The following is a 17,565-nucleotide window of genomic DNA, read 5'->3' as shown; positions in this document are numbered from 1 at the left end:
TTGTTAAACTAAATTTAGACTTAAGAGTAATGATATTTAGGCACAATAAATTGACACTATACACTCATCAACAATAAATTGATTCAACTGCTATAAAATCTAATCTCCTAAGTGTGCGAGTAATATGAGACTCGATTTCTAACTTTGCGTATAAAAAAATTCAATTGAAAAAAGAAAATTCACATAAAAAAAATTAAACAACTAAATTTTTTCAATCAATAGTAAATTCTTTTCTCCAATTTTTTTATCATAAATTTTTTAAAAAAAAGAACAAAAAATCAATTTTATCCACCCAGCGGTTAAATAGCGACTACAGGTAAATCTCAATCAATCATCTATTTTATTTATGTCTTTTATTTATTTAATGAACTTTGAATCTAGACTATCAAAATAGTGTGACTGTATGACTGCAGGATGTCCCTGACTTGATTACAGGTAATCTAAATCCGTCCCCGATAATTTTCTTAAGATCCAATTCAGAATCCGAAAAAAATAATACTCAAATTAATCTCTACAATTTTGTCAATTCAATTTCTAGTTTATTGTAATAAAAAGATTAATTAGTCTTCTACAAATTTTTGGTAGAGAATAATTTGGATGGACAAAAATAACCCTCCAATTCTTGTCTTCATTTAGCACTTCACTACTATAAATAAACCCTTTCCAACATTCAGATCGTTGCCTCTCTCTCTCTCTCACACCATTTTCAACATGAACACATCAATGGCAACTTCACCTCACACTAATCTCCTCCATAACACCATTTTCAACAACCCCACCAAATCAAAAACCAATCTTTCCCCATTTTCCTTCAAACCCATCTCAATCAAATGCTCAACCCAATCACAAACCACCCACAACACCCCTCTCCAAACCCAATCACAAGAACGTGTCTTCAACTTCGCCGCCGGTCCCGCCACCTTACCGGAAAACGTCCTCCTCAAAGCCCAATCACAGCTCTACAATTGGAACAAATCAGGCATGAGTGTCATGGAAATGAGTCACAGAGGCAAAGAATTTCTCTCCATAATCCAAAAAGCTGAATCAGATCTACGTACCCTTTTACAGATCCCATCTGAATATTCCGTTTTGTTTCTTCAAGGTGGTGCCACCACCCAATTCGCGGCCGTGCCGTTAAATCTCTGTAATCCTCAAGATACAGTTGATTACATTGTTACTGGTTCTTGGGGTGATAAAGCTTTTAAGGAAGCACAAAAGTATTGTAACCCTAAAGTTATTTGGTCTGGGAAATCTGAAAAGTATACAAAGATTCCATCTTTTGATGATTTTGAACAAAACCCAGATGCTAAATTTTTGCATATTTGTGCTAATGAAACAATTCATGGTGTTGAATTTAAGGATGTTAATTACCCTAACCCTAAAAATGGGATTTTGATTGCTGATATGTCTTCAAATTTTTGTTCAAAGCCTGTTGATGTGTCAAAATTTGGGGTTATTTATGCTGGGGCACAGAAAAATGTGGGTCCCTCAGGTGTAACAATTGTGATCATAAGAAAAGATTTGATTGGTAATGCTCAAAGTTTTACTCCTGTGATGCTTGATTATAAGATACATGATGAGAATAATTCACTTTATAATACACCACCTTGTTATGGTATTTACATGTGTGGTTTGGTTTTTGAGGATCTTTTGGAACAAGGTGGTTTGAAAGAGGTTGAAAAGAATAATAAGAAGAAAGCTGAGATTTTGTTTGATGCTATTGATGGAAGTAATGGATTTTATAGGTGTCCTGTGGAGAAATCTGTTAGATCTTTGATGAATGTGCCTTTTACTTTGGAGAAACAAGAATTGGAAAGTGAATTTATTAAGGAAGCTGCTAAGGAAAAGATGGTTCAACTTAAGGGACATAGGTCTGTTGGTGGTATGAGAGCTTCTATATATAATGCTATGCCTTTAGCTGGTGTTGAGAAGTTGGTTGCTTTCATGAAGGATTTTCAAGCTAAGCATGGTTAATGACTTTTTGGATTAGCTTATTTGAGTTTACTTATTAGCATATGCACTTGTGAGGATGTTTGGTCGAGCCTGCGAAAATAGCTTATGACATGTCCATAAGTTGTTTTCGGTTTATTTTCTGGATAGCTTATGAAAAGTTATAGCTTACTTGAAAACGGTTTGGATTTATTTTATCTTTTGTTATAAAAATGGCTTGGCTTATGAATAAGCACTTATAAACAAGGTTTTATTAACCTAATACAATAACTTTTGTGTTAGTGTTTCTCTGCAAATTAAAATGGGTCTTTTTTTTTTTAGGTTTGTTTTCTTTGGTTTTCTACCTTGTCTTGTCTCCTTTTAAGATTTAAGAACAATATTCTGTGGTAAATTATGTACAGACTACAAATACCTTGATATACACTTGAAAGAATGAGGGATGGATAGTTCTTGTGGATAAGTAAACATGGTGCTAGTTTGTGAATTAAAGAATGAGGGAAGGATTAGCTTATGAAAAATTAATTTGAAATCTATTCGAAATAAAAAAACAAAAAAACAAAAGCATGCGTGAATATCAACCAACATTGTATGTATCTATTCACTTTAAGAATACATAATATTTTTGATATGGATTTACTATTTACCTACTGGCCCCCCAGTAAGTTTGTGACGGTCAAATCTGCCACTAAATGAAGCAAAGCCCTCAAAAATTTAAAAATAATATTATTGGAACGAACTGGTAACCTACTGACGGCCCCCCAGTAAGTTTGTGACGGTCAAATCTGCCACTAAATGAAGCAAAGCCCTCAAAAATTTAAAAATAATATTATTGGAACGAACTGGTAACCTACTGACGGCCAATACCGTCGCAAACTAAGGCCACGTGTCCAGTTACTGGCGGCTTAAGCCGTCGTAAAATCACCCAGAATTTATTGGCGGCCATAGCCGTCACAAAATACACGGTGGCAGGTCCTTGGTAGTTGGTCCAGGATTTATTGGCGGTTCAGATCGCCGGTAAGTTGTAGAAAATTTAAAAAAAATATAGCCGTTGCATTTTGCGGCGGCTTGGGCCGCCGGTAAGTGAAAGCAGATTTGAAAAAAAAAATAACCCGTTACAAGATCAGTCCCTCTATATATTCTCATTCCTTCCATTTCATTTACATAATTTCAATCTCGCTATAACTTTCTCCAACATCTCTCTTAATTTTCTTCTCTAATATTTTTATAGTGTTTGTTCTTCATCACTCCACCTTTGATATTAACTCTTGTAAGTATTTTTTAGTGTTTATACAATGTTAAAGTTTAGCATATTATATTTATATTTGAAAGTCACTGTGTATTTATGCTAATAGTTATATTTTTAATTTTAATGTAGTAAGTATTGCGTTGTGTTGTTTGCGATTCCACATGAAAGTATGTAGACACTATTCGGCATAACAAGGAAGTATAGTTTAGATTGTATAATATTTTTTATTTGAACTTTAAAACACAAATTTTTTTAATTTTAATTAATGGTTTTTTTATTACTAAGTCTAATTTTTATTAGTTTCTTTTAATCATATGTATATTTATAGTAGTAAAATTTAGATTGTACAATATTTTTCATCAGAACTTTAAAACACAAAACTTTTATGTTTAATGATTTTAATTTTATTAGTTTTTTTAAGTATATTTATGTTAATAGTTTTTATTTTATTTAGAGAGCGTTGTTTGGTTCGTCGGTTCCCATGGTTTTGGAAGCTTAGTGTCAAACGTCAATTCAGACACTACTCGGCACAACAAGTAATATATTTTAAGTTATATAATAACATTTTAAGGTTAATGATTTTTTTTGTTAACCAATTTTTTTTTCTTTATCTAATTATTGTTGGTTTTACAAAAAATGGTTAATTGTTATATTTTTACTCGACAAAAAAAGTAATCATTAAATTTGATCAAACAGTTATTAAATTTGCTCATATTTGATATATTTAAAATTATATTGTTATTATCGGAAGGAGCTTAAACCACTTGATGTCAGAACTGACCCTCGAACCAGATTCAACTGGTGGTGAAAAAACAAAAAAAAAAAAATTATATTGTTATTTTTTTTAATGTGTAAGGAAAGTAATTAATTAGAATTTAATTTATATGCACCGTCAGTGTAAAGTTATTTTGCACATGCGTCCAATAATATACCGACACATCATGTATGGTAATTAAAAACACATGATGTGTCACATTCATTAAATTATGTGGCAACGCGTCATTGGATGTATGTGCAAAAAATTTTTACACCGACAGTGCACAACATAAAATGTTATTCTAATTGAAAAGTTAATAAAGTTATTTTTTTATCCGAGAATTTTTAATGGATTTTTTAACTTTAATAATGTTTTATGTGTATTTTTAAAAGAGATTAAATGATATAAGCAGACAGAGTAAAAAAATGTCACACAAAGAACCAATAATATTTTATCTTTCTTCCACATCACCCCACTCATGTATGATTATTTTGAAACTACTTATATGACATGAAAGAGTGGTAGTTTCTCATTGGATGTATGTGTAAACTTTCATTACACTGACTGTTTGCCATCTTTAAACTCTTTTTAAAATTGTTATAATAATGTAGGTTTTTTTAATTAAATACATATATTTATCCGTGACTGGACATGATATATATGTATATCATGAAAGTCGACCCCCTTGCTTTTGAAAAATAAAAGTTAATATGAAATAGATCTAGGTAACAGTCGTGTTGATATAGTATCTATTTATGTCCAGAAATGAATCGTAGGTGGATGTATGATAAATGTTACGATGGAGGGCAAGTTAAAGAAAAAAAAAGAAGTTTTTGTATCCAAAGTCCCGGTATCAAAATTGGCGTAAGGGTTCCAAATGAGGTATTTTTGTATAAAAAATAAATTAAATTAAATTTGGGGTTGAACTATTTATTGATGCTTTGAATACTGACTTTGATGAGCCTGATGAGACATTCTTTAATGATCTCCAGCATGATTCACTATTGCAAACAATGATGGGAGAAGACTTTGAAATTCCTGCTTTTACAAATGCTAGTCATGATCCCGCTGCTTGGAATCAAGGCGGCAAAAATCCATTTGTAAGCGGCGGAGTTAATATTCAAGGTGGAGGGAATGCATTTATTAATCAAAGTGGTGGCGGAGGGACTCCATTTAACTTGGGAAATATTCACGGCGGTAGAAATAAATTTAATGTAGGCGACGGCGGAAGGGCAAGTGCCGCAAGGGAAAGTGCCGGAAGTGCACCTGGTTTTACGAATGCTAGTCATGATCCCGCTGCTTGGAATCAAGGCGGCGAAAATCCATTTGTAAGCGGCGGGATTAATATTCAAAACGGAGGGAATGCATTTATTAATCAAAGCGGTGGCGGAGGGACTCCATTTAACTTGGGAAATATTCAAGACGGTATAAATGAATTTAATGTAGGCGGTGGCGGAAAGGCAAGTGCCGCAATGGGCAGCGCCGAAAGTGCAAGTGGCGGAAGAACAAGCGGCGGAAGGATTAGCGGCCAAAGAACAACAAGAGGAAGAGGTGGAAATGCATAAATGGATATTTGTGTATCTTGTCATTTTATTTTGTTAGATTTGTCGAACTATCGTATTTGGTTTGGCTTTGTAACTTATGACAATTATTGCGCATTTTGATTTTCATATTTGGTTTGTAACTTATGACAATTATCGCGTATTTCAACTATCGTATTTGGTTTGTAATTTATGACAATTATCGCGTATTTCGTTTGTAATGTATAACAATTATCGTATTTTGTTCTTTGTTATTGAATATTTTGTTTCTAATTTATGTTTTTTACTATATATTAAAATATTTTTTATTATTTATTTAAATAAAATACATTTTTGTAAATATTAATAATTATATTTATAAATTAATAAACAAAATAATTTTTTAAAAAAATATTTAACCATGATTTGGGGACGGTCCTGGCCGCCGGTAAACTAAAGAACGTCAGAGTCTTAAGATTTTTTCCCGACTCTAGTGAGCTCGCAAGAGTCAAGACTCAATTCCCCAAGACTCTTTCATAGTAATATTATGACTTAATAAAATAATAAAATATATCAATAATAGATTGGTTAAAGCGGTAAGAGACTCGGATCATTTAAACAAGTGGTCATGAGTTCAATCTCGCGTTTTATGTCTCGCAAATTTTTTGATAAAGAATAGTCACCGCTAAACAGCAGTAAAAATTCGTACCTATAATATGGTAAAGGAAAATTAGTAAAAATATACTTTTACAAAAAGATAGTGAAATATATTATGTTTATTGTTTCACCAAGCTTTTTTGTCCTTATTGTTTGGTTGCGTCTCAAATAGTTATGATGTTTAACTTCAAGGCAGACAACTGTAGTCTGTAGTCAAAGTTTGCCACTAATTTTGGCAAACTATATTTAGAAGCTTCAACAAAATCAGTGCCAACATGATTTCGACGGTTCACACCATTTTTACTACTGGCATCACTTGTAAACTTAATGGAACTTCATTTTATTATAATTAAAATCAAGTGCTTATAATATCATGCAACATGAAGTTGCCAAGTAGAGAGTCACATCATCAACCTCTTGCACAAGCTCACATAAGCAGTTGAAGATGAAATTGAGAAACCCTAGCTGGCCTATAATAACGATACAATTCCAGCTCACAATCCAATGCAATAAACGATGTCTAATGTACCGATGAAAAGAGATTCTTCAGGAAAATTTAATGATACTAAAAATGCTTTATAATTATGATTTGTAATTATGAACTCAAGGAGAACTCTCATTCCTTTGGCATTGTCATATTGAAAATTCATATATCAAGAAATATGATACAATTCTCTGGCAATTAGCTTTGACTCAACAATCAATCTTAAAAAAATGAACTATATCGTAGCTCCCTAGGCCAGATAACAAGCAGAACATCATGTGTGATCTCCCTCCCTGTTGTGATATTTCGTTGTATGTTATCCTCAATTTTTCTTTACAGGCTGTCAGTTACCAAATTCTTGCACTGAACAATTGCTGTTGTAACCAATGTATATTTTCTAATTTACAGATACACACCTGATTCCTGAGTAAGCAAACATACTCCACTGAAGCTGGAGGGCAGAAGCAGACATTCTAATGTCAACAAAAGAATTCTCCATAACTCTCATTTATGCCATTAAGAAAACGAGAATCTTGAGAAAAGAGAGAGGCCAGATCCTGATGTGTCACTTGCAGGACTTGGTGGAACATCTTTTGAGTTTTGATATGTCTGTTGACATTTCTGCATCTGCATTTGCAATCAAATAGCAGAAAAATGTTTCATTTTTCACTCATCAACATAACTGAACTTTTGCTTAACAATAATTTACTTGCATTCTATTAGGCACTAAAAGCAATTGCTGCTACTTAAAAACAATTAAGAAAAAACAAACGTACATAAAGAAGAAAAAAATTGAAATATGAAACATACTGTTTTGAGCACATATAAAGAAGCACTATATTTGAAACTAACTATCCAATTAAATACTTGAGCACATATTTGAAACTCCTATTATACAGAAGCACATACTTATAATAAATATTAAAAAATTATTTCAATGTTGTTAAAAAAATGAATATTGAGATATTTTTCATATATTCTCTCAATGGTGTATGAGCCTACACTGGAGGATATTTAGTATCAGCCAAAGCTTAAATTTAATTTTGGAGATGTAATAGCATTGCATATGGAGCACCTCTTTAATTTGCATAATTTATTCCTACCCACATAATTTTTTTCCCCCATCTCTACCAAGTAAGAACCAAGATGCAAAGGTAGATGATGAAAAAATTACCTCCTCTGGACTAAACTGAAGCAGCATCCCGATAACTGGTAGCAATACTTCCACTTCACCTAATCAAAGAAAATTTCTATCAATTAAACTTGCTTCACAATTTTAGCTAGAAAATGCAAAGGAGATAAAGACAAAAAGAGGACATCTTTACTTATTTCTTAAAATAAATTAATACCTGTCTCGAGAAGCTTTAAGATAATATTTTTTAAATATGTCATATCTACACCTTCCCTTTTCTTTGATCTTTCCATGTTACGAAGCTCAGACTTTAACATTGCCTCCTACAGTCATAATATTTGGAAATTCATGTGTGGGTTGCTTGCTTACAAGTGTAATTAAAATTAATTGAATCGCTAATCCAAATAATGCTCATTTATTTATTTTACAATAGGTCACATATTTAAAAATGATGCGGTATTATAACATTTTTCCTATCTGAAAATTGCAATACAAACGAGTATTAGCAGAAGATCCTTGCCTCCAGTAAGTACATTAATTATTTCATGAAATTATACACAACTGTGAAACTTCAGTTTCAAAAATGAACCTAGAAAATTGGTCTTCCAATCGAAGAAACAAGCACCGACCTTGTAGAGCTATTCCTTTCATTTCTTCAAATGGAAATACAAATAAATCTAATAAATTCTGGCACTGACATATACCTGTTGGCTGTGGAGACGATTTTCATGTTCAAGCTCCTCAATTTCTTCCTGAATTAGCAGTATTATATTATTATATACTATTACAGAAGAAAGGGAATGGGGACAATTAGAGATGAATATTCTAAAGAAATCTAGACATACTTGAAGAGCTAAAATATGACGCTGTGACTGAGCTAGCTCTTCCTCTCTCTGGGCTTGTTGTCTAGCCAAAATCTGAAATTGTACAAACATCAAAACAAAGACTCAGCAATGGATTCTCCAAAATATACGGAATAGATGCGAGAGGGTATGAAAGAAATAGTTTTATTTATCTTGAATCAAAAATATCTCTTCCAGTTTCATCACCCCCAAAGGCCAAAACAATTAAAAAAAATGGAGGAAATAGAGTCCTGTAAGTCTGTAACTGAGGCAGCTAAAAGATTTGCATCTTCTTTCTCATAGTTCACCAAATATCTATACACAACTTTCTAACTGGATACTTAAAAACAGTACCTCAAAAATGTATTACAGAGATAAATGGAATTGAATAGAAAACTGCAATTGCAGAATGCTATACCAGAATTTGATGTTCAGCATCTGAGGGACTTAAATTAGTTGGATCCAATTTATGCAAGGCTGTACATAGCAGTTGAAGAAAGAGTGTCACATATCATCGCTAAATGGAAAATATATTGTCATACTATAATTGAATTAATACCTGTGTTGTAAGTATCATTTTGACTGGCCTGATATCATTTGACAGCATTGCGGCACCATTAGAATAAAAATGCAAGACCATGGAAATGTTTAGTATATGACAAATGCCTTGATTTTCATGATTCTGAGAAAATAGATGGAAAAAAAAACATACGGTTGGTCTTGATTGAAGAGACTGGCGAAGATTCTTATTTTCATCTAAAAGTCTGGATATTTCATTGTCTTTATCCTCGATCATTCTATCAGCAAGATCATGAAATGAAGCATGTTCTTCCTACAATTTATAGATTCAGTCAGTACCTAAAGAAAAAAGATGGGCCAAAACACTAATAGAGGTGGGAATGAAGTCCATGCAAAGGTTTATCAATTTACAGATTACCTTCAATTTTTTACATCTCTGTTTGAGCTCTTCCAATTCCTTTTTCATATCTTCTGCAGCAGCTGCTTCATTTTCGGCCTTCATTGCCTCGCATCTGACTGCAAAGTTCAATTTAAGTTAGCTTTTTCATGCCAAATTCATTTACATAAGCAAATCAAAGAAAATATAAGGTATATAAACGACTTTTAGCGAACTAGTAGTGTATATTACTTCTCCATGTTTCTTCTACATTTTGAAGGCTAAGCCCCCATTCCTCTTTCTCTCTTAGGTGTTTAGCACTAAGTAAGTCGAGCTTTGTTTCTAAGCTCCTTATCTGTTGCTTGGCATTTTCAAGAGCAGTGTCTCTGAAATTCATAAGATGAGAGGCTGTGAGTGCTCCACACACACTGAACGGAAAAAATGTAACTACTAGTAATCCCCAAACCACAGCACAAATTAATTAGAAAAAGCAAGTATTTCACAACAGCAGTTATTCATAATCTGCCTTTTGTTTCTAGTTGTATTGTATGTTTGTTATCTGTAGTCTTTAAGGCCGACATACCAGATATACAAGCCCATTAAGATTCAATGACATATCAATAATAATGATACCTTTCTGCAAGTTCTTTCTCATTATTAGCCATGGCAGATTGAAGATCCAGAAGAGCTCTATCCCTTTCTTCTGTTATTGATAATACTTCATTTTCAGCCTCCTGTGGACAATAGAGAATGTGATTAGCAAATGTATATATTTTAGTCGAACAATATTCTCTTCATAAAATTATGATAAACATGTACCTTAAGAGCCTCCTCAAGAGCTTTGAGTTGTTCAGAGTCTTTAGCTGCAACCAGGTCTGCATCCTTCTTTTGAAGAAGTGCATGTGCACGAGCTTTGTAGGAAGAAAATTCCCTCTCAAGACTGCTTTTCTGCAGAGGTGCAAAATGCATCATATATCAGTCATGCAATGTAAATCGTGTGTCTAATCTTCATATTGTTATGTGGCCAAGGGTGAAATCAACAGCCATTCAAGAATGTGGTCAGAGTACAACAAGATAGAATTGATGCGCTTCCTACTAATCTTCACATGATATGATCCCCATTTTTCACCTTCAAGATAGAATTAATGTGTTTTCTACTAAACTTTATTCCATAAACCCTGTTTTAATTACACTGAAATGAAATCTACACACTACTAAAGTTCGCCTTCATATCTCTAGCTTCTCGATTATTTATTTTTTCAATTCTCCAAGATGTATTGTGGCGCTGGCTTTTGTGTGTGTATGGCAAGTGTAATCCCAAGTGACTTCAAACTCAAGAGGGGGATTGAACTAACAGGATGTTCTCCTAACTTGGGTTTTCACAAATATGACGAAGCTGAGATATTTAGGATATAATCAATAAATAAATTGTAGTACAGAACGTGCAGGGTTAGAGAAGATAGGGGCTCAAGTTGACCTTTCAGTGCAGTCCTACAATAACATAAAACTGCATATATATTATCATAAATACAGTTTTTGCCTCGTGGATTTCTCTGACAAATAACCCTTTCCTAATTCTTACCCAACAGCAGAGATAAGACAAAAACAATCCGCATTCTTTAAGCAAACAAGCAACAGATTAACACAATTCAATGTGTTTAATTTTCTACAAGCTAATTTCTAAGAAAGATTTATTAGAACCTGTTCTTTGGCAGCCAACAATTCAGCTTCTCGCATACCGAGGATCTTGGCTTGTGCAGATACCTCCGACTCAAGCTGACCTGTCCATTGCCAAAAACATAAAAATCCATTTTGAAATGAATATGAGAAAGCTTATAGAAGGATTAATATGTACTTCTTATTTTAGCTATTTCAACTTCTGCACGTATACAGTTGCTCTCAGCAATTTGGAGCTTTGCTTTAAGAGCATGAGATGCAGTCTCCCAGCTTTCCCTTTCTTTTTCCTGAACAAACCAAAGTTTTTGATTAAAGCAACAATATAAAAAAGGTACCAACTTACCAAAGCAATAAGTGTGTAACTATACTCCAAATTTCTAAACATTCCAAGTTCTCTTTGAATACTCATCTTGATCACCTATGCAAAAATTATTACCGCAAAAGGCATCCCAACTGGTATAACCGTAATTTTCTTTAATAAATTATGGTAAAGAAAATTTATAAAAAATAGTTGCATTAACTTAACAAAAGGAAAAGTTCAAGACATCTTCCATATGATAAATGATACAAGAATTTAACTGTGATTTAATCATCTAACACATGCAACTCAGTTAACAAATATCAAACAAGTCAATGGATCTTAGGTGATTTCATTCCTGATTTTACACGTGTATCTTTAAGGGATGGCTCAGTAAAATAATTAGTCAAGTAACGCATTCTTCCATTTCAACAAACATAATGGAGAAGTCAACGCATCATCTAAATTTGCATATACATGATCACCTATATTCAATCAATTAATTACAATTCTCGCAATTTCCAGGTAAAAGTATTATAATCAAGACAGAAAACTCAAAAGCATGCCAGGTGTCCACAACAAAAACTCTTTTGCTTAATGAGGAAGAGGAAGAGAGCTGCAAAACATAGTGAAATACTAATTTATACATATTAAAATTCAGAACCATACATGCTCCTGTTTTAGGTGAGAAATCTCCCCCTTCACACTTTCCATGGCTGCTCTGAGTCGTGCTGCTTCCCCAGTTGATGCTGCCTCCATCTCTGCAATTCTAGATTCTTTCTCTGCAACTAGAACCTGAAGGCATTAGTCGATTGAGCATGGTTAGCCCATAACCGGAAACTTATGACATGTCCAGGAACACATGCATTCATATATAAGAAGTGATTGGTCCCATATATTTTTGGGATAAAATATTGGCACCACTAATCATCAATCCAGAAAAAAATATTCTCTAATTGCAATTAATATTTTTTTTCCAGTAAAATGAGTCCAGGGACTTTAAATTTAATATTCATGTATTCAGATAAAGAAGCTTTCAGCTCATGGAGCTCATCCTCCAAAGTCAGATTAATTCATATCCTAGCAAGTTTTGAAAGTATAGCCTGAACTTTACCAAATTTAAATTGGCTGTTGGTTTTTGGGCCCAAGCCCGCCTATAAATAGTCTGGTTGTCTAGCCCTTGCAGACCTCTATGTAAAAGTAGAGCTATTCACTAAGGAAGCTAAGCATGAAATGAAAAATAAAGCCACGTGTGGATATTTCTTAAGTTAACGTATGGTTATCAATGCTCTTCATCCACCACCTCCCCACACCTTGTTGAACCATATCAATTATGGACAAGCTCACAATCATAAAACTCACCTGCAGTGAAGAAATGGATTCGTCTGCCTTACTTCTATCAGACAAAGCATCATTAAGTTGAGCCTCCAAACTCTCTATATTCTGCAGGAAACAAACAATGAATTGAAGCCAAGGTGCAACTATATACAAAATACATAAGTAAGAATATCACCTTCTTTGCAGTAATATAAGGAATTTGATGAGTGATGAAAAATCACACAATCCTCCTAAGAGAGAAACTAAGAATACACCCAGGCAAAGATGCTAAAAGATACACATGTACCTTTTGATGTTTAGCAGAGAGCTCAGCTAGTGAAGCTTGCCTTTTTTCGTCGGCAGCTTGAAGCAATCCTCTCATATTTTCCAGCATCTGAGAGTTATCAAATTTCATTTTAGGATATCCAACAAATAGTGTTATATAATTACTTACAAGTAATGTGCCACCAAAATAACAAGTTTGATGATACTGATACAAGTGTAGAGAAGAGTTACAAGAATAGAACACGAGAATTTGAAATACCACAATTTCTGCGACAAATGTCTGATATAATTCATAAACTATATTTGAATCAAGGGGAGAAAAAACACAAAGCAATTACTTAAAATTTGACAAGAAAGATTTAATTCCTAAAACAATGTCTTGACTCATAAGAGGATAAAAAAGGACTCTCAAGTCAATGTAGGACACCATTTTATGGAACATGGTACTAGTCCAACGAAGGGATCACATAGTAATAAGCTTTGGCCTAAATACATGAAGTCAATGGCGAATAGCAGAGCAGAGTGGCAGACTCCCACAGCTATTGGTGGTGCTACAGCTGCTACACAAAACCACAATGCAATAAAGGGATAATTTGTACCTGTTCCTTTTCTGCTACTGACAATTGCAATGCCTCAAGAGCAGTCTCTTTAGGTTCCAATGAACGCCGTAAATCCTCAATGGTATCTCGAAGTCTAGGAAACACGAATAATTATAATTACAAATAGGACGAGTGCTTTCAATTCTCCTTTTTCCATAAAAATCTAGATTAGTTTTAGACGCATAAAAAATGTTTTGTTAGCCTGGAGGCAGATTTTTAAAGCAACCTTCAAGGAAATAAATTATGATCAATTTATCACAAGGTTTGCTTTCTTATGATTCCTACCTAGCCCAGTCAGTTGAGATCAGGGGTTAACATGCTATCTTGGAGCAAAATCATTAGCTAAGCTTTCTTCAGAAACAGGAAAAATTGGAATTTGTTTTGAAAGTATATTTATATCAAACATGCATAGGCACCCAACCCCTGATATAAAAATAAATCCCCTGTGGTGTGTTTCTCCACATTTCATAATTTAAAAAAGAATAAAGCCTCAATTTGTTCTCTGAAAATTAGGGTGCTATAATATTTGTTTTCTAAATATTTTAATTATTAAATTATCCCTTAAAAGGTTAAAGTGGCACCATATTGGTCTTCCAAAGACTTTTTTCACCAAGTTAGTCCATAAAATATACAAAATTGTTCCTGAATTTGTCCTTTTGTGTCAGCTTTATTCTTTCATGTGTATGAACCAGTTGACAACTATGTTTCTGAGGTACTACTTTTTTGAAAAATTCTTTGAAGAAATATTTCAGTGACACATTAATCTTTGAGGAGACTGATCAGACGACAAATCTTTAGAGCACTAATGTCGTGACACCCTAACATTTGGAGAAGAAAATCGACAGTATACTCCTTGGAAAAAGAAGTGCAATTGAGTTACACCTGAATAAAGAAGACATTTTTATTTTGACAGGAGAATAAAGAAGACATGGAATAAAATGGAGGGTGATAGTTTTAGTTGTGATTTGATCGTTACAGTGCAAATAACCTAAGGCTTGGGTATACGCCTATCATATGCATAGCTTATTAATACACAAAAAGATCTTGCGATGTAAAATAAAACAGAACATAGCTTCTCCTGACACACATAAGAAGCTGCACAAATTTCTAAGTAATGAATGTGTTTATTTATCAATCATCATGATGAAGAGTGAATTAGTGTATTTACTTGTTGTTTGCACTTCTTAATTGTTGCCTATCACTATCCATGGCTTTCAATGCTTCATTTGCTTGTTTCCTTGTGCGCTCTAACTCTTGTTGCAATGCTGACTGTTGGGATGATGCTCGCTCAGCAGATTCATTTACCTCATTGAATCGTGCCTCAAGGTCATCTTTTTCCTGCAAATGAAATTTTCCCAAACCAAAAATGAACCCACTTCTATATAAACACGCAGAAAATAATCCAGTAAAGTGACTCGGTATAGTTAAAGAGGTTTGGCTGAAACACGAAATAAGAACATTCTTACTTATTTTGAATTTCTATAAGAATTTTAGGGGCCAGGTTCATTATTATAAGCAAATAGATCAGTCGCATACCAAAATAACAATCATATAAGATAGCAAAGGTATAGAGTATTCTCATTCGCACAGACTAATAATGTGGCTACACTATCTAAGTTTAAGGAGAGTGGGGGAATTTAAGTGGCCCACTTGATTAGAAGTTTGAGCACAATTGATGGTAAGAGATTGTGCAAGTAGCATTACTTCAAGGAAATATAGACAATAAAAACATTAACGAGCCAGAAAAGAATATAGCAATAATGTCACCTTTTGAACCTCTTGAATGCGTTGTTTTGCCCTTTTGTGAAGCCTATTTAACTTGGCGTCAAGTTCAGAGTACTTCTCATCACGTTCTTTTATTTCATGTTCCAACTTATTTTGAGCTACACAAGAAAGTAACACAGTGCATTCATTCAAAGGAACAAAATTTTCTAGAGCAATATTAATTTTCTTATGACTTTAGCAACCACTACATGCCTAGTTTATATGTATATCATGCTTAAACTTTGAGGAAAAATCAATTCAACTCCAGCCTACATCTGTAAGAATTAGTTTCGGAGGTAAAAATAGCTACCAGACAAGTAACAATGTACATGGTAAATAATATTTAATGATTTAAATTTGCTCATTCATGATTAATATACGACTTTAACTAATACACACGCGCGCACAAACATAACCACACCTTCTACAAGCTGTTCGGCGAGATCTTTGGCCTTTTCTTCTGCATCTGAGTACACAACTTGAAGGTGTTTCAAAGCTTCTTCAGATGCAATTCTAGTTTGTTTTTCTATCAAAAATTCTTTATTCAACGATTCTATCCTTTCCTGAAGTTCTTTCACAATGTCAGATTCCCGGTCTTCCGTGTCACCAACTCCTTTCTGTATACTAGACTCACTACTTACACTGTTAACATTGCTAAACCCCTCAAACTGTGACTTCAAAAACTCATTCTGAAATTTCAAGTCAACAACCATTTGCAGAAGCTCATCATAAGTATCACCCGAACCTTCATTTCCATCAGAGACGCCATTTTCCAATACAGCATTTATAATTATATTACTTCCATCTTTGCTTTCACGATTCGTATCAGAATCAGACAAATTCTCCTCAGTTCTAGATGAATCTTCTGCGTGGATCTCCATCGTTTCACCAGTATCACCTTCACCAGATGCCATCAACTTCTTGCGTTACACGACCAGCATAAGCTACAATTTAACAACCAATAGGAATGAATCAATACATATGTCAAATTTCGATTAAGCAATAAGCATGCAATCGTGATAAATCTTTCAATCACAATTAACTAACTACTTAACCAACAAATCCAAACATTAACAAATATAAATTACTTGAAATTCAACTACAAAATGCTTCATACATAATAATCAGTAAAATTGAACCAATCATATGAGCTTTAATCAGCAATAAATAATCGAAAACGCTGTGATGATGCGTGATTGAATTAGAAATTAAAATGAATCTAGCAGCAACGTAATTGATTGAATACTAGAGATTCTACACAATTGAGTGTATACCTTATATTGCACAAGTATGGAGAACCTTATACCACCGGTGAAGGTGAGATCGCCGGTGGTGAAATGGATCTGACGCCGCCGTGGATGTCAATGTGAAGAGAAAACGTTGCCGTTTAGGAATGGTTCAGTTCAGTCACCGTCTTGGCACGTTTGTATTCTCCGAACAAAGAAAGAGGTTTTGGATCCAGCACTGGAATTGTAAATAATTTGATTTCACAGGGATATTCTGGTAATCTCGTGCTCATTTTTATAAATTTGCAATCTCTGTAATAATTGTGGTGGCTTCTAAGGTGAGGACTCTATTAAGTCCCTCACCGGTGAACCACTAAACGTAACCGTTGGATTAAAAAAGACTATAGGATCTCATTAGTTAATATTACATTAGATTGAATCTCCCTTTTTCTCTTTTCCCCTGATCTCACTCTATCTCCATAACATCGTAAACCCATTTTTAAATTTTGTTGAATTGGATTCGTGATTGTCTTTGTCTCATGAATTTGCATCTTCGCCCTCTTCCTCTCATGTTTGGTAACCTAAAGAATTGAAATTATTAGAAACATCCATGATATTAGTATAGGTGAGGATTACAATCATAGGGTTCTTTTGTTTTAGCCTTTTAGCCATCACCAAGACACCAACACAATTCCCTGGTCACAAAATTTTAACAGAAAAAAAATTCCTTAAAATCCAATTGCGTCAAATTAATATCAAAACTTTTTCAAAACTCCAATTTTTGAATCCAAATATTCATTCTATCAACATTTTTGAAGATTTTTAAAGTTCATTGTCATATCACAACAATAATTTCAAGGTAAACAAAGAAAGAGAAAAGGAGTAAATTGTTGTGATTTGGGAGAAGATGGATAGT

General features: G+C 33.6%; 3 protein-coding genes across 3 annotated transcripts; 2 read left to right on the top strand and 1 right to left on the bottom strand.

Annotated features, from left to right (window-relative positions):
- The first annotated feature begins 683 nt into the window (after nucleotides 1-683).
- Nucleotides 684-2,468, top strand: LOC123905640 (phosphoserine aminotransferase 2, chloroplastic-like). Its single transcript, XM_045955321.1, has one exon. The coding sequence runs from the start codon at nucleotides 712-714 to the stop codon at nucleotides 1,972-1,974; it is 1,263 nt and encodes a 420-aa protein (XP_045811277.1). The 5' UTR covers nucleotides 684-711; the 3' UTR covers nucleotides 1,975-2,468.
- A 2,250-nt stretch (nucleotides 2,469-4,718) lies between these two features.
- LOC123904226 (heterogeneous nuclear ribonucleoprotein 87F-like) lies at nucleotides 4,719-5,518 on the top strand. The gene is made up of 2 exons (XM_045953914.1): nucleotides 4,719-4,835; nucleotides 4,946-5,518. Exons 1-2 carry the CDS (start codon nucleotides 4,719-4,721, stop codon nucleotides 5,516-5,518), a joined length of 690 nt encoding a protein of 229 aa, XP_045809870.1.
- Nucleotides 5,519-6,712: 1,194 nt separating this feature from the next.
- Nucleotides 6,713-17,130, bottom strand: LOC123905639 (protein GRIP). Its single transcript, XM_045955320.1, has 22 exons — nucleotides 16,698-17,130; nucleotides 15,845-16,367; nucleotides 15,427-15,542; nucleotides 14,828-14,997; nucleotides 13,660-13,753; nucleotides 13,083-13,169; nucleotides 12,821-12,901; nucleotides 12,128-12,253; nucleotides 11,339-11,447; nucleotides 11,185-11,264; nucleotides 10,303-10,431; nucleotides 10,117-10,217; nucleotides 9,736-9,869; nucleotides 9,526-9,623; nucleotides 9,301-9,420; nucleotides 9,148-9,175; nucleotides 9,007-9,065; nucleotides 8,592-8,663; nucleotides 8,451-8,498; nucleotides 7,964-8,069; nucleotides 7,789-7,847; nucleotides 6,713-7,241 (listed from the first exon to the last, which is right to left on the bottom strand). Exons 2-22 carry the CDS (start codon nucleotides 16,335-16,337, stop codon nucleotides 7,131-7,133), a joined length of 2,421 nt encoding a protein of 806 aa, XP_045811276.1. The 5' UTR covers nucleotides 16,338-16,367; nucleotides 16,698-17,130; the 3' UTR covers nucleotides 6,713-7,130.
- Nucleotides 17,131-17,565: the final 435 nt, after the last annotated feature.

Source organism: Trifolium pratense, linkage group LG2, assembly GCF_020283565.1.
Source record: "Trifolium pratense cultivar HEN17-A07 linkage group LG2, ARS_RC_1.1, whole genome shotgun sequence".
Classification (NCBI taxonomy): Eukaryota; Viridiplantae; Streptophyta; class Magnoliopsida; order Fabales; family Fabaceae; genus Trifolium; species Trifolium pratense.
Note: the sequence above shows the minus strand (reverse complement) of the source record. Positions and strands in the feature narration are given on the sequence as shown.